The sequence below is a fragment of the Malaclemys terrapin genome, chromosome 15 (assembly GCF_027887155.1).
Source record: "Malaclemys terrapin pileata isolate rMalTer1 chromosome 15, rMalTer1.hap1, whole genome shotgun sequence".
Taxonomy (NCBI): Eukaryota; Metazoa; Chordata; order Testudines; family Emydidae; genus Malaclemys; species Malaclemys terrapin.
In genome coordinates, this window is record NC_071519.1 from 29,100,908 (window position 1) to 29,121,523 (window position 20,616).

A 20,616-nucleotide genomic window follows, 5' to 3' on the forward strand; every position below is an offset into this window, starting at 1 on the left:
TTTCTTTGACAGTTTTCAACAAACTATCATTTTTTTCCTTGGTCTGTTTCACGGGAACAAAACCCCACTTCCCAACCAGCTCCGCCCCCAGCACTGGAGGAGAGATGGGGCTTCTGAACACAGGGACTTAAATGGGTGGAGTGTGGACGGAAGCCAGAGGGTGAGAAAACGCCTCCAACAACATCACTGGAACACTAGTCACCTCTAGACAGATTTATTGGAGCGATGGTCACAGGCTTGGAGCCAGTGGGCAGGAGCAGCATTTGCTATACACAGCATTTAATCCTCACCTTCCCCATGCCTACCCCACACGTGGCCAGGAGGGAGAATTTCACTGATCCTTTTGTGTCCCACAGACCCTCCCCACCTGCTAGGTGAGGGAGAGCATTTGGCAGAGGCTGCTGGGTAGCCAGGGAGTAGCATGGCACCACAGCAAAGCAGGCAAGGAAAGGGATTCCCTTCAACTGCCTTCCATCCCCCTGCGTCAGAAGAGGAAACTGGTGCCTAATCCCACATTAGGGCAGGACCAACCCTCTCCCCCACCTAGAACAGCTGTGGAGTCCTTGACTCCCATTCCTGTTATTGGAACACTGGTCCCTTGCTCCCACAGTGTAACCCGCTGCAGAGCAGGGAGATGACTGTATATACCCATCGCCCTATGTGCTTGTTTGGAACAAAGCAGGGTGCAAAGGGTTAAGGTATGGGGGAGGCAGTCCTTTCCTCTGCAGATGCTGCACCCCAACAAGACAGGCTGGCAAATGGTTCCAGCCCAGGAGACAGACACAACCATGCACTTCCACGAGCACATTGCCAAGAGTGTGATAGGAACAGACGGATGGCCCGATTGGGAGAGAGGCACAGTATGGTAGCCTATTGCGCAGTGAGCGTCAGGCTGGCTGCTGTCCCTCCTGGGACGGAGCTCCCCTTCACAGCAGAACAGCTCCCCACGAATCCATCCGCCCCAGATCTCTACCCGGAGGAAGCTGTAACGAGAACACATTCAGACAATGGGCTGTTTGATGTTAGATTATCCTGACCCTCACCCTCCCACATGCCCCATGTCAAGTCAAGGGTGCCACGCGAGTGCATCTGGACTGTCACACGACTGCTCCTTGTCCCCCCCTCTGCTCCATGGGCCAGCGAAGAGCAGCAGAGCGAAACTCACTTTCCTGCTCTGATCATGGAGCCAACTGCAAAACAAAGTCGCCAATTGGGGAGTAACGCCAGCGCAGCCAACAGAGTCATTCTGCATTACACAGGACATAAAACGGACAGACAGTAGCCCCTTCCATAGTGGGATCAGATTACTTAGATACCGCCCTCAGGGGCGCTCTGGAAAGGGCATGCCTCTCTGGGGTGGAACCTGGCAACTGAAAGCCACCTGCACCAACAATGCACCAGAGTTTAGGACAAGAGGTGAAGAAAGAAATTGACTAATTCTGTGGTCACAAACAGACCAGCCAATCCACACCCGTGCGGTGTCAGGCATAAAATCCAGGACCTTTAGGACCAAAGAACACCGGGGTTGACTACTACAGCTAAAGGAGAATCTCCATCAGAAGCAGCACATTAGGGCTTTTACTCTATGGGGAGTAGCCACTAGGGGGTGCCATGATCACACATGCACAGGAGAGCAGGTCCAAGACATTCCACCCAGCACAGGGCAGCGATTGTGTTGCAATAGGATAGGAGCAGCAGGGAAGTCCCATCAGGTTGTCTAGGAAGGCAGTTCCCTCTGACTGCTGGACAGGGAGGAGTCACTTACAGCAGGGGATGTAGCAGTCGCACTCGCAGAAGTCACAACGCGCGAACCAGCGGGTCCAGCCCCACTGCTTGGTGACGCAGTTGGAGATCTTGATGCAGCCGTGGTTGAGGAAGGCCCCGAGGTGAGCCTTGTCCGTGCAAGTGGAGGAGCAGCTGCCGTCGATGTCCCGCTCGTTAATCTCAATCCGGCTCCGCAGGCATATCCCTGCTGGGGAGAGACAGCAGCCCTGTTACCCCGGGGCTGGGGGAGGCACTGAGAACAGAGCCTGGGAGTTATTAGCATGCGGCTGGGCATGGTTACCAGAGCAGTGGGCTGGTCTCTCAGGGCTGATGAGGCATCAGGCTGCCGACACCAGCACCCCGGGTTCCAATAACCCGCCCTGCAGCCTTTTAGCTCTCAGGTCCCCAAGCCGGGCAGGACCAGCACATTCTCCAGAGCTTGCAACACCCCCAAGGGAGCGAGGTAAAGCTGATGGTGCAGCCCCAGGCTGGGATAGGAGAGCAACACTCCACTCTCCCCCTGCTCCTGACTGCAGAGGGGTGGGGGAGCAGAAGTATTTCCTCCATTAGCCCCCTCCCCGCCACACATCAGGGATGTCTGAACAGAGCTCACCCAGTGCAGCCAGACCTGCAGACCACACTGTCTCCCATGTGGAAAACTGACAAATAAGGGGCACTCCAGCCACCGCTGTGATACAGCCACCTCTGGGGTGGAACATTAGCTCCTCCCAATCCTACCCGTTTTACTGCCCATCGGTGCTGCACGGCGCAGTACTCACGGAGGCAGGTGGGTTTAGGTGTCCAGTGGCCATCGGACTGGCAAGCACTGGCCGGGTCCCCCACCAGCAGGAAGCCGGGCCGGCAGCCGTAGCGCACCACAGAGCCCACCCACCAGTCGTTGCCGTAGACCATGGAATTGAAGTCTGCCTCTGGCCGCCCGCAGTTCACTGAGAAGAGAAAGGTCCCCGGTGGACGGTGCAGGTTGGAAGTGTGAAGGTATTGCCACCACCCCAGAGACCAAAGGGGCACCAGAAAGCAGCATGCCATGGGTACATGCCTGGCATCATTGGGGTGCCAAGGACTGCTGGCATAATTCCACAGCCCCAGAAAGATGCCAAGGGAACATACCAGATCCCGGGGGGGGGGGGGGGGCAGGGCATGGTGGGAATAGGGTCTGGATCCCCAAGAGCTGGCAATAGCATACGCTATGGATGACAAGAGTATATAGCTCCTGGGATCCGTGATGGCCAGGGTATCTGCCACAGCCTGGATGACTGCTACCAGTGCTGGTAAACTGCTCGGGGTACGTGACATGGAACCTAAATGAAGGCTAGGATGCCAGGAGCTGTAGGTAGATGCTCCAGATCCCAGAGAGGATCCATTGGTCCATCTCCCGGATGCCGGGAGGCCAAGGATACAGAGATGTTGCACCAACCCCCCAGCCTGCTCCAGGACACAGTCTTGTTGCATTAACCTTGTCAACACCTTGTGATGCCAACAGCTGCTGTAATTCCTTGCCAAGGGGCCCCTCAGGAAATGCCCCATACTTCTCGCTCCCCAGATGCCCCCAAAATCCTCCAGGCCAAAGACAGCTTTTGATGGAGAGAAGAAGGGCTTTCAGGGTCATATAGAGAGAGATGTATGTATATGTTGTGTGTATATAAAAACTATACACACACACAAATATATATATATACACACACACACATACACACACAAAACAAACAGGTTTGAATTGAACCAAAACCATTGTTTTTTTTTTTTTAAATCTCATCAAATAATAAAACAATTCATTTCAAATCAACCAAAATGTTTTGGGTTGACTTGATGTGGAATTTTTTCATTTGAATTCACCATTTGATATGTCCACCCCCCACTCCCCCCTTTACAATTTTTTTTTAAAAATTGGACAAATTTGAGAACCAAATGCCACATTGAAACAAACAAACAACCCCTCTAAACAAAGCATTTCAACTTCAAACAAATCTGGGTTTTCCCCCGTGGAAGCTATTCATTGAGTTCGACCAAAATTCACAGATCGTCACACACACACACACACACACACACACACACACACACACACTTACTTCATGTTTTCAGCCAAATTTCTATTTGTCAAAATAAATGCACCAGTGGCTGCTACTGGAGACAGCCTCCCACACATGAAAATCCCCTGCCTCCAGGGGACTTGGGACAGCGGCTGCCATAGTTGGTCTCCGTCTCCCCTCCTCACTCACAGCCACCCCCCCACCCTCCAATTCAGGCATGTCTGAGTCTGTTTGGGTTGAGATCAGTCCCGCACAGTCCCTCCCCCACCAAGCTCAGCCTCTCCTTTCTCTCCCCCTGGCACCGTGTACCTCGACAGAAGGATTTGTATCCCAACCAGCAGCAGCTGCCGTTCCCACACTGGCTCCTCTTCAGCTCCTTGTGTTTCCCTTTGCAGCCCCCCATGCAGATGGGGGCCGTGCCAGACCAGTACGTGTCCAAGCTTCCTGGAGGGGCAGAACAACAGGGAGAGATGGGCTGGGGCCTCTCTCCTCTCCCAGGTCCTGGGGCACCCCCACGATTCTGTCCCCACGCCACCCCCCATTCTCTTTCCCAGCTGGGCCAGCAGCAGCACTGAGCCTGCCAGGGTGTGTCTACACTGCAGCTGGCGCGAGCCTCCCAGCCAGGTAGAGGGACTCACGTTAGCCAGACTCGAGCGAGCGTGCTAAGAATACCAGTGGGACCGGGCTAGGCTCCAGCCCCCGAGCTCCAGCCAGACCCGGGCAAGCAGGACCCTGATAGCTGTCACCCTGCAGCAGGGTCAGCCCCAGGCCTTTCTAAGGGCCCCAAGTAGCTTTCTGCATTCCTGTGGCCCTTCACAGCCCCACAGACCTTTATGGATGCTGAGGGGCCTCCTGGGGAGCACAGGGCAACTGAAAGGGCAACTAAAAGGATTAGGGGTTTGGAACTGGTCCCCTATGAGGGGAGATTAAAGAGGCTAGGACTCTTCAGCTTGGAAAAGAGGAGACTAAGGGGGGATATGATAGAGGTATATAAAATCATGAGCGGTGTGGAGAAAGTGAATAAGGAAAAGTTATTTACTTGTTCCCATAATATAAGAACTAGGGGCCACCAAATGAAATTAATGGGCAGCAGGTTTAAAACAAATAAAAGGAAGCTCTTCTTCACACAGCGCACAGTCAACCAGTGGAACTCCTTGCCTGAGGAGGTTGTGAAGGTTAGGACTATAACAGGGTTTAAAAGAGAACTAGATAAATTCATGGCAGTTAAGTCCATTAATGGCGATTAGCCAGGACGGGTAAGGAATGGTGTCCCTAGCCTCTGTTTGTCAGAGGATGGAGATTGATGGCAGGAGAGAGATCACTTGATCGTTATCTGTTAGGTTTACTCCCTCTGGGGCACCTGGCATTGGCCACTGTTGGCAGACAGGATACTGGGCTGGATGGACCTTTGGTCTGACCCAGTGTGGCCGTTCTTCTGTTCTCAGGTATTGGGGGCGGTGGGGGGCACGGAGACATAGACAAAGGGAATGATTTGCCCAAGGCCACGAGGAGTCATTGGCAGAGCTGGGGATAGAACCCAGGAGCCCTGGCTCCCATGGCATTTATGGCACATCTGATTGACAGGCCTGAGATCTGATGCCCCCCTCTTTATCCTCCAGAGAGGTGCAGCCCGGGCAGGAGCAGCTCAAACTGATCCTGCCAACAGCTCTCAGCCCTGCCATGGCGTTCCCAGTGGCTTTTCTCTGACGCTGCCAACAAGGGACTCTCACTGCAGGTGGCACCTGCATTTCCTGGCTGCTTGAGGGACTGGCAAAGTTACACCCTGAGAACGGTGCAAGGGTCTGGAAGCAGTGAGTGGTGGGAGTATCGGGGCCCTGCCGAGAGTGCCAACACCAGCAGGTCCAGATCAGCACCAGAACCTCCCACCCAGCCTGGGGCATGCCAGGGAGACCAGACGGACCTTGGCATCAGACTCTGTTTGGAGAAGCGACTCCTGCCCTCTCCATTGACGGGGACGCGAAACAGAAAGGAGCACAGAGCTCCTCTGCCCCTGAGAGGCGGGGATGACTCAAGGCTGCCAGCCTTGCCAGACAAAACCTATGGTGGGGAGTCTGGGATTGACAAGGAGAAATGGCAGGAGAGGAATGGAGGCTCTTTCCCAGCTCTGGGCAAAGACTGGGGTGGGCACAGTTTCAGTGTGATGCCCCCATCAGCTTTGTGGTATAGGAGAAGGGGTGACCTCCCACTGTGCCAGGCTGCATGGGCTGTGACACAAAGGGTGGGGTCTGCTTAGAGCATTGCCAGCTCCAGGAGGGTGTCTGAGAAAGCACAAACAGCGACCCTCCCCTCCCTTTCCTTGGTGGATCCCAGCAGGACTAGCTGAGCCTCCGGGCCGGGGACTCCGCTCAGACTGCAGAGCTGCTGCCCTATGACCAAAGCAAAGCTGCTCTTCCCCGCAAGGACACCGACCAGAACTGGCTGGATCCCAACACAGCTGGCTCCCTCCCAGTGGCTCTGGGGCACCATACAGTGTGCAGCAAACGCCTCCTGCTCCGTTCCTTACCTTCCTCCTCCTCACCAGAGCCAAATCCAGCCAGCGTGACTAAGACGAGGAGTCCCAGCTCCATGGTGCTCATCGCAGGCCCAGTCCAGTGCCCTCTCCACACGCTGCCCTCCTTGGTTCTTCTAAGGTTCCCGTCCTTCGCCCACTGGCCTCGGACTCCAGCTTTCAAAAGACCTGGAGTATTTGCTTTTCCATCTCCCCCTCGCCCTGGGGATGCTGGCCGGGCTGAGCTAGGGCCAGCAGGGTCTGGCACGGTCCTGACCCAGCCTTCCCATGGAGGAGGGGAACTTCGCTTCCATCTGCTCAGGACAGAGGCACCTTACAGGTCCGGTAGCTAGAGGGGGATGGAGGGGGGGACTGGAGGAAGAGGCTTCCTTTAATCCCCATTCTCTCTTCCCTGCACATAATCCTCTTGGCAAAGCGATTACCTTTTTGCAGCTTCTGCTGTGGCTGCAGCAATTAAAGACCCCAGAGGCCACAGTCCCACAGAGGAGCACCAGTAAAGTTTCCGACTCGGCCCTACAATATTTCCTGAGCTTAGGTTGTATTGGTCCATGCCAGGGACAGGCAGGGCACTGCCCATATATCCACCTGTGGAGCCCCAGGTTCCTTGACCTGAGTAGTGCCATGGAAAGGAGCTGGAGACATCCCGGTTCACTGCAGCTCTTGGCACAGATTCGGTTCTACAAGGTGCCGGCTGGGCTCTGTTGCCTGGAATGCTCTTGCTGCGAAGGCATCCCTCAGTACAGCTGATCAGAACCAGGTTACGCCAGGCATACAAAATGGGACACAGCTAGCTGAAAGGTGGAAACTAGCCTTTGACCTCTGGGGCACGCACGGGTGCCTCCCTGTCCAGTCCCCTCTCAGCCTGGATGCGAGAGCTGAACCTCTACGGAGGCACTGTTCTGCTCTCGAGGGCCATGAGGAGCAGCTCGCTGCATGAGCGCTCAAGGGAATTTAGAGCCAGCTCGGCAACCTGGAAATCCTCCAGCCATCCATGCCACATTTACAGCATGGGCAGGGCAGGCTTCCCCATGCCTCCTGGCAGCGTGCTTCTCCCCAGCCTTGTGACTCCACATCTATAGGACACAGTGTCCAGGGCCTATTCACACCTTTGTTCCCTCTGCAAAGGCTACGTGCCAGTTGTGAAGGGGTGTGCATGCACAGCACCGATCTCTGTCTGTAGGGAACCAGACTGAGAAACCCCTTTGACACAGGCCTCCAAACCACTCGAGGATTTTGATCACGACTGTTTGAACTATTTCCCCAGGGGTTGTGTTCCCTGACCACCTCCGCTTGGGAACGCTTTGTCCAACAGACACTCACTCTCCTTCCCACCTCCCCGCTTGTACTTAGGCCTGGTCTACACTCAAAAGTTACATTGGCATAAGTACGTCAGGCAGGGGTGTGAAGAAACCAAGCCTGACTGGCATAGCTAGGCCGACAAAACCCCAGTGTAGACACAGCTATGTGGATGGAAGAACGCTTCCATTGACACGGCTAGCTGTTCACAGAGGTGGTGTCCTACATAAGCAAACGCCTTCCGGTGACACAGGCTGCGTCTATGTTATGGGGCAATGCTGGTATAATCTCCATAGCAAGGGCATACCCTTAGTATGTGAAGGACAAGACACCAATGCGAGTGTCTACACTCTGAATAAAGAGCACCCCTTTGGGTGCTGCCCTCCACCACCTCCTGCTGTCAGGAGGCAACTGTGAATTATGCTCTTACTGGGTTTGTCATTAGAAAGTGAGCATATGGCTGGGGGTTTAACATAAAGTGATTTCTCCATTGAAATAACCTGGAACTCCAGTGGCTTTTGCTCTGCTGAACTACACTAGCAGGGAACGGGAAAGGCGGCAGCCACCACGCCACAGTGGCTGCTGAGGCCACAATCCCCCTGTGTTGCTGGAGGATGGTCCATTGAGCCTACACACAGTAATTGCTTCCCTGAGTCAAAGCAGAGCAAGATACCTGGCTTCTGTGCACCTGCTGCATGAAACCAACTCCCTGGCTCCCTTCAGGGTCCCTCAATTCAGGGCTCTCCCGTGAGCCTGCCCCAAGTATTGCCACCGGCAAATCCCTAATGGCAGAGCGACTGGGAAAATCCCCCACCGAGCATGCCAGCGCTACAGGCTCAGCAGGGCACTGCAACACCTTGCTCAGGTTAGGACAGGAAGTGAAGAAAAATCCTGTATCCAGTAGAAACTGGAGGGAGGTAAAATGGCACCTTGGGATGTTTTAATGAGCGCAAGTGCATTATCTAAAAAAGGGAGCCTCCAGGTGGGGAACTTGCTTTGTGGGATGAGTATCCATATCACATTGGTTTCCTAGAAGTCTCCCATCCAAGCCCTGACACAGGCTGGCCCTGAGCAGAAGGGCAGAGTTACACCAGTTCAACTTAAGTTGCGATTTTAAACCATTTAGTTAATCCAGTGCCAAAGGCCACGTGGACACTGATTAGGGTTTAAACCAGGATTCCTGCAGTTTAGCTGAAGTCAATTCAGACCACGTTTAAACAAAACCAAAATGCCCCCCTTAAGCTGAAATAAGAGCTTCCCACACAGGGTTTCCTGCTTTAACTGAAGCAGTGCTGATGCGCCCGCTGACAGCCCCTCAGCCTGGGAAGGCCCGTCAGAGCCGGGCAGAGAACGGTAATCCTGCTCCGTGGAGGATCCTGAGATTTCAAAAAGAAAACCCCAAATTTCAAAATCCTCCACAAGCCAGAATGAGATCATTTTCCACCCAGCAAGATGGGAGCCCCAGCTCCATGGCAGGGATCTGGGCTGCCGTGAAGCCCTGAGCTGGGCTCTTAGCTCTTCCAAGCTCCTTGTCAGTCTGCCAGGCAGGCAGGTTTCAGCACAAACCGAAACCTTCCATGGCCCCAGATGCAGCTGGCAGAGGCCGTCTTTGCTGCACCCTCAGTAACAGGAGGCAGCTCCCCAGTAAGACGAGCTCCATAATACACTGGTTAAGGCGATTACAGCTGTCCTGGGAGAGCAGCAGGTGTCCCCATTAGCGGGGTCATCTTGGAGCAGGGAAGGTTATTCCAGGATTAGAAAGAGCACAGAACCTCCAAGGGAACTGATCACCACCAGAGCCCGTCTACCAGTCCGAGGATGGAACAGGGCTTCCCATTTACCTGCACTTTACAGCCATGTTCCTGCCACATCCCAGTGGGATGGGGTCAGGCTGTCAAGCAACCAGAACCAACCCAAGCTAGACAATAGCAATCTGCAATGGACCTGCTAAAAACTGCCCCCAGCAGGATGTTAACGAGTGATGTTTGACTAGCGCCTTTCATCCAACAACAAACTTTTGAAGAGGGCCTCACTTTGTCCGTCCCTGAAATGCACCAACTATGGGAGGAAACACAGCACTATTTGATTCCCCGCAACACTACGATATAATGGCTCAGGAAAGGAAGACCAGAACTGTGTCCTCCACTGAAATGGTGAGGAGGATTACAGGCTCGGGGGACCATAATTACCCTTGCTGGAGGTTAGCCAGGACAGAGACCACTTAACGAGCGTGGCATGTCAACACCTCACTGATGAGGGTATTGCAAATGCAGCTAATGACGACTTGGACAGCAGGAGGGTTGCAGAGTTGTCTCCCCAGTCTACAAACGGAAGTTTAGAACGGAGACCCCTTGGGATCCCAGGAGAGAAAGCAGCCAGCTAGCACAGCTTGGTCTCGTGGTAGAGACTTGCTTGCAAGTCGACAGCGATCCCTATGTTAAAGCAGGAAAGGTCTCTGGGTCAACGGGAATGGCCGAGTTGTCCATGTGCAGGGAAGAAGGTTGGGGGAGCGCCATCTCCAATCTGATGAGACAGTGTGCGTATAGAAAGCTATGGGAGGCACAGAGTAAAAGTAGACGCTCCTATGCCAAAGCTGGGGATTCCGGCTGCATGAAGGTGGCCGTGTGTGTCACTGGACATGCCGCAGAGATGTGGTAAGAGCTCAAGTGTCACCTGCACCGTAGATATTACAAGGATCTGGTCACTAAAATCCCTAACTGCTTGGTCTCATCCCTGCACTAGGGCACGCGAGAGCCACATTGACGGGGCCATGGCAGACACCACACAGTTGCACCCTGACCTGGCACACAAGACTTTTAATTAATTTATTTTTATTATAAAAGCACTTACTTTGTACAGCCAGGAGCCCAGGCCCCAATGTGGGGAAAGCCCTGAGCAAGAACCCGAGGGGAGAATGAAGGCCGCACAAAGGTCCCCGAGTGTTGAGAAGGGCCCCCCAGTTTACACCAGCTCCCCAGCAGTGCATGGGGGAGAAGCAACCTGCAAAAGGACAAATGGACCCTTTGGCTGCTCAGATCAACAAGGGGATGGGGCAGTGTCAATGCAAATACTGATAAGGGACCTGTTTGAGCGAGCTAGGACGTGACTGAGACAGGGTCAGGGCGCCTTGTTCACCCAAGGGCAATGAGATACTGGACAGAACGAGCCTGTTTAAGGCCAAACAGCATCTCAGCAGGCAAGCCAATCCACCAGCAGCTCCAAAGGAGTGGAGGTTCTGGCTGAGCACAGGGCTCTCAGCAAGCACAGGGACTGAGCCTCTTAGCGGGAGTCTGACCCTTCTGCCAGGGACCTTTGGGGTGGTGGTGGGGGGAACACAGCCCAAACCTCTCCCCATGGGATGGAGGGTACTGAATCCCCAGCTCGAATCCCCTTTCCTGCCATGAGAATATCTAAGGCTTCTCCCAGCATCCACTGCCACCTTCCTCTCCCAGGCTGGTGCAAGGGAGATCGCTCCCTCTCTCCCACCGGGCGCTGACCGGACGTGCCCAGAACCTTCCCGCAGGCAGCCAACTCCTCTGGTCTACAATCAAGGACGTGGAGGGACCCTAGCAGGGTGATGGAGAGTGCTTGTGATTCCATCCCTGCCCTCCCAAGCAGGAGACACACCTGAATTTCTTGAAGCCAAAGTGCAGGGAGGCAGCACCGGCCTCTCACATAATCTGTATCCCCAGTTCCTCAGCTGTCTTCTGTAGGCGGTCCATGACGTTCTCCTCCGGCTCCACGGCCAGGCCGCCGGGCACCACCGCCTGCTCCTCCGAAGGTGCATTGGCCATGACGTAGTACACAGTCTCGTTCTCCCCATGCTCGTTGGTCCTGTTCACCACACGGATGATGGGGCCGAGCGGGGCGCTGGGCTCTTGGTCTGGCGAGGCCTCAGCTCTCGGGAAGGGGCTTTGCTGAGCTGGGTCAGGGTTGGCAGCAGCATAGACCGGTGGTGGCAATGGGGCCACCTGCGATTCCAGGTCATTGGCTTCCTCCAGGGAGGCCTCTGCCGGTGGCTCCAGGATGATCCCTTGCAAGTTGCCCTCACCCTCTGTCAGCACCACGCACTCCGCTGTGCCATCCAGCAACTCGCCCTGTTTCTCCCGGTCCTTCAGCAGCTGCTCAGTCAGCTCCACACTTTCATAGCGAACTAACTGCAGCCGCATGTAGCCGTCCTCGTGTTCCTTGTACCTGGGCAGGCCAGAGAGAGGGACGGATGGCAAGGGTTAGAACAAGGCTGGAAGGCAGATGCCTTGTGCCGTTACCGAGGCAGGACTGACTGCTTGGAGTGCTGCCCAGCATACTAGCACGCCCAGCACCAGGCGATCAGTGGCAGTTGCTACCCCAAGGAGGTTATTTTGCAGCACTGATATTCCTAAGGGGCAGACACCCCAGCACACAGCGCCCAGTGTGTTAACAAGCAGTGCAGTGGGGGAGATGTTGTCAGGGAGGGTAAATCCTTTCATCCCCAGCCCCTAACGGTCAGCTTCTCCTGGTCTCGGCCACGTGCCATATAGAGGGTTTACATCTCCACTCAGGCCAGATTTGGTTTCTTTGTCCTATCCAGTTTCCATGAGCAAATTTGAGAGCCCTCCTTTTAAGCTCTGGAATGTCTGGGGGAGACTGAGGCTTGCTGGAGATTACACCAGATAAGGCGTCCTCAAAACGTGACTGGGCTTAGACTGGGGTGACGCTCTCTCAGGTTGAGGAGAGCTGGATCTGGCTGCAGCCTGAGCCTGCAAATTCTAGAAGCATCCCAGTAGATCCAGCTGCATTCGCGTGGCTGCTACACAGCAGCCCTAGTCTCTGATCTGCCACTGGAGGCTACTATCTAGGTACTGATACAGCCCCTATCACCATAGTATCAGAGAACCTAGGAGCAACACCCCACCTCCGCGTGACTGTTCCCAGTGAGCCTGCTTGCCAGTCCCCCTACTGCCCCCCTGTGGCTCGAGAGAGGTAGTGAGTTCTGCACATAGGAGAGGCTGGAGGTCCAGTACCTGAAGCGAGGATGGCCCGAGGGCCACTTGAACTGGTGTTTCTTCCTTAGGTGCACGGTGAGGTTGTTCCCACGCGTGAAGCACTTGTCACAGATGTGGCACTTGTACCGGGGTTCCGAATCACCCTGGGGAGGGAGCGGGAAGAGAGGAAGGATGTAAGTGTCATGGGATTCAAACCTCGTGGGAAGCCAGGCTTTCCAACAGGAACAAACACCCTACAGGTTTTACAGCAAACATCATTATGGCAAAAGAGTGGGGGACAAGTAACACTTCTGATAGGCTTGGCATTTCCAATCCACGGGATGGAGGGAATCTCATTACCTAGGAGATCCCGTGCCCGGGCTGCTAGTTGTTCGGGACTGCTTTGCAAAGTGGCCACAGAATCATAGAAATGTCGGATGGGAAGGGACTTCAGTAGGTCATTTAGTCCAGTCCCCTGCACTGAGGCAGGGCTAAGAATTGGAGCAATACCTATGTCTGTAGAAATACAGGTATTAGAATGCTTGGCCCATGCCAGGGAGCAGCAGAACACACGCAGTCAGCCATGCAGGGAGGAACAGGGGCAGGCAGACCCCCATCGGTGCTCCCAAGGGATTAGCCAGGAGGTGATACAAACTGACCGCTCATAAAATTATCACAATTGCCAGGTTAGTGGATAGTGCCCAAGAATGGAAAACTCCCACTCAAACCCCATGAGCCACCATTTATAGCCAGGAAAAAGCAGGCAAGATGCTAGGCACACAAGTTAACACACCACAACGCCTAAATTACTGGGTGCGTATGTCCAGTTCTGGTTAGCGTTCTCTGCGTCTTTAGTGTCTTCAATGCAGCGACCTGCTACTTGTGTGTCAGGGCTCACCTACTGTTCAGTACATCTTTGCTAAATGGCCAACACTGAAGAACTGCTGCTCTTCCTGACCTCGGCCCTGCATTGGAAGGGCGAGCAATTCCCTGTTCCCAGCCAGAGAGCAGAGATCAAGAGAGATCAGACAGCCAGAAGGAAAGTCATGAGAAACCCACTCTCCCCAGATAACTTGTGTTGTGTCAGCCGAGAATCAGAACCCGTTTAGCCATTAGCACTGCAGCAGGTGGAGAGAGGAACGGAAAGGACAGAAGAGTCAATTCCTCCCAGAGCTGATGGATACCAAGCATGACCATTGACTGTTCCAAATCTATGGGGGGTGGGAATGAAGCTGAGATTTGCGCTAGGGTTTTATGGTCACCTAGAAGGCTAAGGCGGGTTTGGGAGGAAGACCGGTCGAGTGGAAGTCGGGAGATATGGATTCAATTCCCAGCTCTGCCAGACTCTCTGTATGACTTGGACAAGGCACTTGGTCTCTCTGTGCCTCACTCCCCCATCTGGCTAGCAGGGAGGAGAGTATTCCCTTCCTCTCACTCTTTATCTAGATTGCAAGCTCTTCAGTGTAGGGCTCATCTCTCATGACGTGTATGTGCAGCACCTAGCACCCTGGGCCGCAAACTTGCTTGGGACTTCTCAACATTATTGCAATATAAACAGTGGCAAAAGCAGCAGATCCCTTGGTTCCCTCCCCACCTCGTGGACTTTCCTGTAGTGCAGTTTGATGGAGCAGAGGGAGCGCGCAGTGAAGCTGCAGGCTTCGAACTCGCAGCGATAGGCTGGCTCTTTGCTGTGAGTGTCCAGGTGCTTCCTCAAATCAATGAGATTTTTACAGCTGAAAGGAAAGAACACGGGAATGAAGCCAAATGTGTGTGAGACCCCTATTCTATTCTCCTCCCTGGCCCATCAGTGCTTCTCTCCCACCCCCAGCCCCTAACAGCCCAGCCACCGTCCCTTCCCCCCCCCCACAGAACGAAGCCCCACCTCTGAAGCCCAGACCCACTCCACCCTAGGGAAGTACAATCACAGGCACCCCACCTGTAGTCACAGTAGTCACACTTGAAGGGCCGCTCCTCGCTGTGCCGGAAGCGGATGTGGTTGCGCAGGGAGGAGGGCAGCGGGCAGGTCATGTCGCACAAGGGGCACTTGTAGTGGTTTACTGCTCGAGAGAAACGAGAGGGAAGCCCATCACCATGGAGTGGGGAGAGGGAACGCACTTGCCAGAGCGACGGCTGGAAGAGAGAGAAGGGCCTTTACTCACCATGGTTCCTCATGTGATCACGCAGCAGCCTCTCGGTAGCAAACCTCTTGGAGCAGTGGGAGCACTGAAACCTCTGCTCTGTAACATTGGGGAAAGGTGGGGGGAGAGAGAAGAGAGTGCACAAAGGGGGGGGGGGAGGACAGAAAGAACAAAGCAGAGAGAATATAGCACAGATAGCAACACACAGGAGGAAGAGAGTTAGTTATATCAGAGCCAGGAGCCCTTTCTTCTCATTCACAGCCACTGACGCTGCCCCTGGTTAGAGAGCCACTGTCTTGCCTTCCAATGAACAGTTCTCCCAGTGCTACCACTGCACGACTCAGGAAGCAACCCCAGAAGCAATTCTACTGCCTTCAAGGATGATCACAAAAACAAGTCTAACCAGGAATGAGATGCATGGGAGCTGGGAACATACAGGGAGAGCTGGGAATGTACACGGGGCCCCTGCAGGGAGCTGAGGAGAGACCAGCAACTCCTTTCACTTTTAGATACAGGCCCAGCCTGCAGCGGAGAATGCACAGCACAGTACTGACTCCAGCACCCAGCATGGCACAAAGGAGCTCAAGGAGATTTTTAAATGAATCTAGCACTGGCACCAGGGCCTGACTGCCAGCCTGAGACATTAGTCCCATGTCCACAGAACAAGAATGGCACTAGATACAGCAAGACAAACCTCCCCCATGCTGCCCCACTCCTGCCTGAGAGGGGAATTCAGTCTCAATGGCCTATTCAAGCCGCTGGTCTCTCTGGTGAGCCTGAGAGCCAATCAGTGCCAACACTCACAATGGTCGTGCCCTGCTAATGCCTTGCTCCTAGAACAGAGAGCTGCTGACAAATCAAATGACCCAGCTAGAAGCAACAGGGCAGATCAGTGACAATCCCACCCCCACTCAGGCACTTACGATCCAGGGCTGTCTGCCGGCGGATGTGGTCAAAGAACTTGGTATTGTTGGAGAACATCCCGCCACAGGTAGGACAGGCCACTACCTTCTCCTGCGTGTGGCTGCGCAGGTGTTCCCGCAGCTTACAGCGCCCTTTGAAGGTGCAGTCGCACTCTGAACACAAGAGGCAGAGACAATGGTTAGCTCCTTGGCAAAGGACCTGACAGCTCCAAGAAACTTTCAGTAGCCCAGGCAGAGGAAAATGCCTTGCTGCCCCCATGGAGAGCTAGGCCAGGCATGCTGCAGATATGTAGGAGACTGGATACAGGCCTACATACAGCATAGATCTGTCATTCCACGGGACACATGAGCAGCTGAGATGATCACGGCCACATGAAAGATAGCAGTTATTGTTAAAGTTAAACTAGCACTTCCCCCGAGATTCTCTGTTCAGAGGCCTTGATACCATCTATTAAATTCCTCAACTGCAATCACCAGGTATTGAGCCCACCCATGGTGGGCAGTTTCCAGTCAGTTCTCTGACAGGTTGGGAAGTTCTTGGGCAGCTTTACACTTCAGGGACTGAAAACCCCTTAGCAAAGGTAGGAGGGCCGTCTAAGTCAAAAGGGCTGGGGACTAAGAAGCCAGAATCCCAGGTTATATTCCTCACTCTTACATTGACATACCGCGGGCACCCCAGCAAGTTGCCTCTGCATTATGGTTTCTGTAGCCATCCAGTGGGGAAATGGGTGAGGCAAGGCCCAGCTCATTAGTGTTTAGAAAGCCCTTTGAGAGCTTCAGTGGAAAGGTGCTACAGAAGTGCAAAGCCTTGCTGTTTGTCAGCTGCTCCCCTGCCCCCCCCAGGAGAGCTTTCAAGTTCTCACATGTGCAGGGACTGTGTTTTGTTCCATGTTTGTACAGCACCAAGCACAATGAGGTCCTGGTCCATGACCTGGGTTCTTAAGTGCTACAGTAACATAAATAAAATCAAAATACCTTTCCAGCCACAAAAGACCACATGGTTCTCCTTCCCAGCTGCCTTGTATTCTGAACAGAAGCTGTGATCCTCCACATGCCGGTAGAACCATTCAGGGTTATCAAAAGATCTCTGTTGGGGGGGGGGGGGGGGAGACAAAGCCACATGCATTCTAGCAGTTCTGGTACAGCTCAACTTTGACAGACCGTTTTCCCTCCTCTCCCTTGGGGCAATCAGGGCATTCAAACTGGTTGCAGTGCTCATAATGCTGAGACCATCTCCCTACGCTAGAACTGAGACTTTGTTGGCTTGAACCACGTAAGGCCCTGTCTGTGCCCCCACTTGACCTGGGCTGAGTTCTCAAGGGTTACATCAGATTGACAGCGAATCTCCCAGTTCCCAGGCATCCACTGTGAGAGAATAAGCCCCCCTTTTCTCCTGCTCCCACCTGACTTCGCACCCACAGACAGGATTTAGGAGGGCTGATCCCCTCCCTGTTGCTCTCACCTCACAGTACTCCCACAGACACAAGAAGTTTTCCTGGATCTCAGGGATGATGTTGCGGCTCTGGAAGTCCAGCTGACAGTGGCTCACATCTGACTGGCTCTGCAAAGCCTGCAGCCCCCACTGCTTCAGCTTAGTGTGGTAACAGTGGAAGTAAACGTGGCGGACCAGGTCTGCTGAGCTCTCTGGGGAGCAGAAGCCACATTCCTGCCACAGACAAGTGTATTCTTCTGCAACACAAATAGGAAACACAGTTAACTGACAAATCTGTAGAAAATGAGTGTCTCCCTGTTAAAGCTTAAGTCCCCATAAGCAAGAGAAGATGGAAGCTTTCTTCATAGCCTTCCCTCCCTGCAACTGGTGGGACCACCTACTTACGGTGAGAGGAGAACTCTCAGCTTCCTACTTGTTCAGTTCTGGACTCTGGCTGATGATCCACTACAAAGGCAGCCGAGACCTTGCACTCAAGACAGTCAATATAAACATCAACTATTCACAAAAATAAATCTCCTTAGCTCTGTTAATAGCTCAGGTGTTCACAGATCCCAGTCCTGTGCGCCGAATGCTATACTATGCATCACCCTTTAAAAATATATAGTTAAAGCTACTAAGCATCTCACTGAGCAGATGTAATTCAATAGGTGTAACTGAAGTCACATAATGAAGAAGAATGTAATTTAAGGGTTTGCTATTGTCCCTTACTTCTACAGACAATGAAGGATTGCGGTGTCAGGTAAGGGAGAACAAAGCCTTCCAAGTTCTTGATACAAAACTGTACTGCACCACAGCCTTCAATCACAACCAGACATTCTAATAGGTTAATTGACAGCAGAGTGCACTAGACCCACTGGAAAGTTTATTTTCTTACCCGAACGCAGAACACATTATCACCAGTGGACACTATGGCATCACTCTCACTGGGAAATTCACTATTGAAATTTCTCCAGGTCTACCAGGAGTGGTTCAGAATAATGAAGGGAGCTTGATGACGCACCTGATGGCTCTTCCAACCCAAGAGTCCAATTTTAGTTATAGTTTTTAATTGCACTCAGTGTCCCTTACCAAGAGGGTTCATCTCATCCCTATGTTCCCCACGAAGATGCAGCTGCAAATGCTCCGACACGTGATCACAAAACTCCTCCATCTTAGAGGCCACATAGGTGCACATCTCCCATTCACACTGCAGCACCAACTTTTCTTTATTGCCGGCCTTTCCAGGAGGCATGGTCCGACCTTTAGGCACTGAGAGAAGATGTTACAAAGACACAAAACGTTTCTCACGCCCATTCAGTCACCAAGAAAAACACCACCACCAAAAAAGACGCCCTCTACAAAACCATGGGGCTTCCTAGATGCAGCGTAGGTCTCGGTACTATAACGAGGGTAGAACTACAACTGCTGTCAGCTCAGTGGGGGGAAATAACCACAAACACAACGTTGTATTTTGCAGATACAGCCCCTGCCCTAGGGAGAACCGGGGGGGGGGGGGGGGGTTGTGACCAGCCACATCAAGAATAAGATGTAACCCAAGTAGGAGCCCCAGGAAAATCCAGACCCCCCCCCCCCCCCCGCACGAGCGGAGAATGACGCTACGCCAGAGGACACCAGCGTCCCCAGCGGGCCGCCAGGCGCCTACCGCCGGAACCGGAGCGCAGGGAGCGCCGTGTGGACGCAAATCCTACGGTCCGGGTCCCAGCGCAGGGGCTGCCCCCGCTGCAGGGGGCAATGGCCGGATCGGACCCAGGGCGCGGCTCCCCCAGCCCCAGGAGCGGGGGGCCTGGGGACAGCGGCCCCGAGACCGGAGGGAGCCCCGAGAGCGGGGGGGGGGGAGGACCCGATCCCTCGTTACCGGCAGCTCCTCGCGCCCGGCTTCGAGCCCGCCGGCGGGGGGGGGGGAGGAAGGGAGCCGCAGCACCCTACAGGCCGGCCGCCTTCGCAGCCAATGGCAGCGCCTCCTCCCAGCCCGGCAGCCAATCCGAGCGAGGGGAGGGCGCGCGGGGCGTCGGGCGGGAAGGCCTCGGCCGGAAACGCCCCCCGCCAGGACGGGACACGAAGGTTCCGGCTGCCTGTCTACACGGAAGTGCCCGAGATTGGCACCGGAAGCGAAAATAAGCCATGGAGACCCCTTTTTGTGGGGTATATAATGGAAACGTTTAAGTCTCCGTTTTGACCTTTGAACCCGTTACAGTCTGTCCGTGACCTTCTGAGCCCGGTGGACTAGGAGCTTGACCCCAGCCCATGGGCATCAGGGTAGGTGGAGTCAGGCATCTCTGTGATCTCCTGACCTTTGACCTTCTGAGCTCTGGCTTCAGTGGCCCTTTGGCCTTCCCAGGAGCCAGGCTCAGGGCTGTCAGAGCAGTCGCTGGAGGCAGAGGACACCAACCCCTGCCAAGTGGCTGGGGGTGAGAACCAACCAGTAGCTGCCACTTCTCCGACAGCACCAAGCCCCGTCACCCCTGCTGGCACAAGGTGCAACCCCTGCAGGGACCGCCCACCGGATCTGTCTCTGACCCCCGTATAAACTCACATCAGTGACCCCACTGTGCCCATGACCCCTTATCCATTCTAGGCCTATAGTACTAGGGCTGTCGCTGCTGCGGAAAAAACTCTCTACACACCACATTAACATACATACACTAATAAACACAAAACCTGCACACACTACAAACACACACAATGCTCATCACTTAAACGTACATGCATATCTAGTAAGGAGCAAAACACGTTAAGAAAGAGGTGGAAAAACTGGAGAGAGTCCAGAGGAGAGCAACTAAAATGACAAAAGGTTTAGAAAACCTGACCTCTGAGGAAAGGTTAAAAAATCTGGGCCTGTTGAGTTTTGAGAAAAGACGACCGCAGGAGGATCAAATAACAGTCTTCAACTACATAAAGGGTTGTTACAGAGAGGATGATGATCAATTGCTCTTCATGTCCACTAAAGGTAGGACAAAAAGTAATGGGCTTAATCTGCAGCAAAATGGATTAAGGTTACATATTAGGAATTTTTTTCTAACTATAAGGATAGTTAAACACTGGAATAAGTTACCAAGGGAGGTTGTGGAGTCCCCATCATTGGAGGTTTTTTTAGGACAGGTTGGACAATACCTCTTAGGGATGTTCTAGATATATTTGGTCCTGCTTCCGTGTAAGAGGATGGACTAGATGACCTCATTCTCAAGGTCCTTTCCAGTCCTACATTTCTATGATTCTAAGGCCCAAAACCTCAAAGGTATTTAGGCATCTAGCTCCCATTGAAATCAATGGGAATTAGGCACCTGAATACCTTTGAAGATCTGGCCCTAAACCTTAACGTCAGGTTAGGAAAGAATGCGACCTAGTCCTCATCCTCAGGAACTCTCTCATTCTCTGGGACCAATTTATGATTTATCGTGAGTGAACCTCATGGTCACTGCTTCTATTTCATCATGATTATTCAGATATAAATACACCATTGGGCCAGAGGAGCAGGGCAGTGGGTAAGCCTCTGAAACTTA

At 53.6% G+C, this 20,616-nt stretch overlaps 2 protein-coding genes across 4 annotated transcripts; both read right to left on the reverse strand.

Moving 5' to 3' along the window:
- Nucleotides 1-218: 218 nt before the first annotated feature.
- On the reverse strand, nt 219-6,535 carry LOC128823450 (seizure protein 6-like). Of its 2 annotated transcripts, none has more exons than XM_054005722.1 (6): nt 6,337-6,535; nt 4,122-4,256; nt 3,239-3,356; nt 2,544-2,711; nt 1,766-1,969; nt 219-983 (listed from the first exon to the last, which is right to left on the reverse strand). In XM_054005722.1, exons 4-6 carry the CDS (start codon nt 2,674-2,676, stop codon nt 970-972), a joined length of 351 nt encoding a protein of 116 aa, XP_053861697.1. In that variant the 5' UTR covers nt 2,677-2,711; nt 3,239-3,356; nt 4,122-4,256; nt 6,337-6,535; the 3' UTR covers nt 219-969. The 2 variants fall into 2 exon arrangements, with proteins under 2 accessions (XP_053861697.1, XP_053861695.1); XM_054005720.1 differs by having other exon boundaries at nt 1,766-1,972.
- A 3,902-nt stretch (nt 6,536-10,437) lies between these two features.
- On the reverse strand, nt 10,438-19,049 carry HINFP (histone H4 transcription factor). 2 transcript variants are annotated; one of them, XM_054005688.1, is made up of 10 exons: nt 18,972-19,049; nt 18,185-18,364; nt 17,126-17,352; nt 16,639-16,750; nt 15,664-15,816; nt 14,762-14,839; nt 14,539-14,659; nt 14,197-14,335; nt 12,642-12,766; nt 10,438-11,832 (listed from the first exon to the last, which is right to left on the reverse strand). In XM_054005688.1, the coding sequence occupies exons 2-10, from the start codon at nt 18,345-18,347 to the stop codon at nt 11,310-11,312; spliced, it is 1,641 nt and encodes a 546-aa protein (XP_053861663.1). In that variant the 5' UTR covers nt 18,348-18,364; nt 18,972-19,049; the 3' UTR covers nt 10,438-11,309. The 2 variants fall into 2 exon arrangements, with proteins under 2 accessions (XP_053861663.1, XP_053861664.1); XM_054005689.1 differs by lacking the exon at nt 18,972-19,049 and adding an exon at nt 18,759-18,926.
- Between the last annotated feature and the right edge of the window lie 1,567 nt (nt 19,050-20,616).

Coding starts and splice junctions, on each gene's coding strand:
- LOC128823450 (XM_054005720.1), bottom strand. CDS start 2,676: ATGGTCTACGGCAACGACTGGTGGGTGGGCTCTGTGGTGCGCTACGGC. Junction 1,973..2,543: donor ACCTAAACCCACCTGCCTCC/GTGAGTACTGCG, acceptor GTCTCTCCCCAG/CAGGGATATGCCTGCGGAGC.
- HINFP (XM_054005688.1), bottom strand. CDS start 18,347: ATGCCTCCTGGAAAGGCCGGCAATAAAGAAAAGTTGGTGCTGCAGTGT. Junction 16,751..17,125: donor GTCTGTGGGAGTACTGTGAG/GTGAGAGCAACA, acceptor CCCCCCCAACAG/AGATCTTTTGATAACCCTGA. Junction 11,833..12,641: donor TCGGGCCATCCTCGCTTCAG/GTACTGGACCTC, acceptor TGGCCTGCCCAG/GTACAAGGAACACGAGGACG.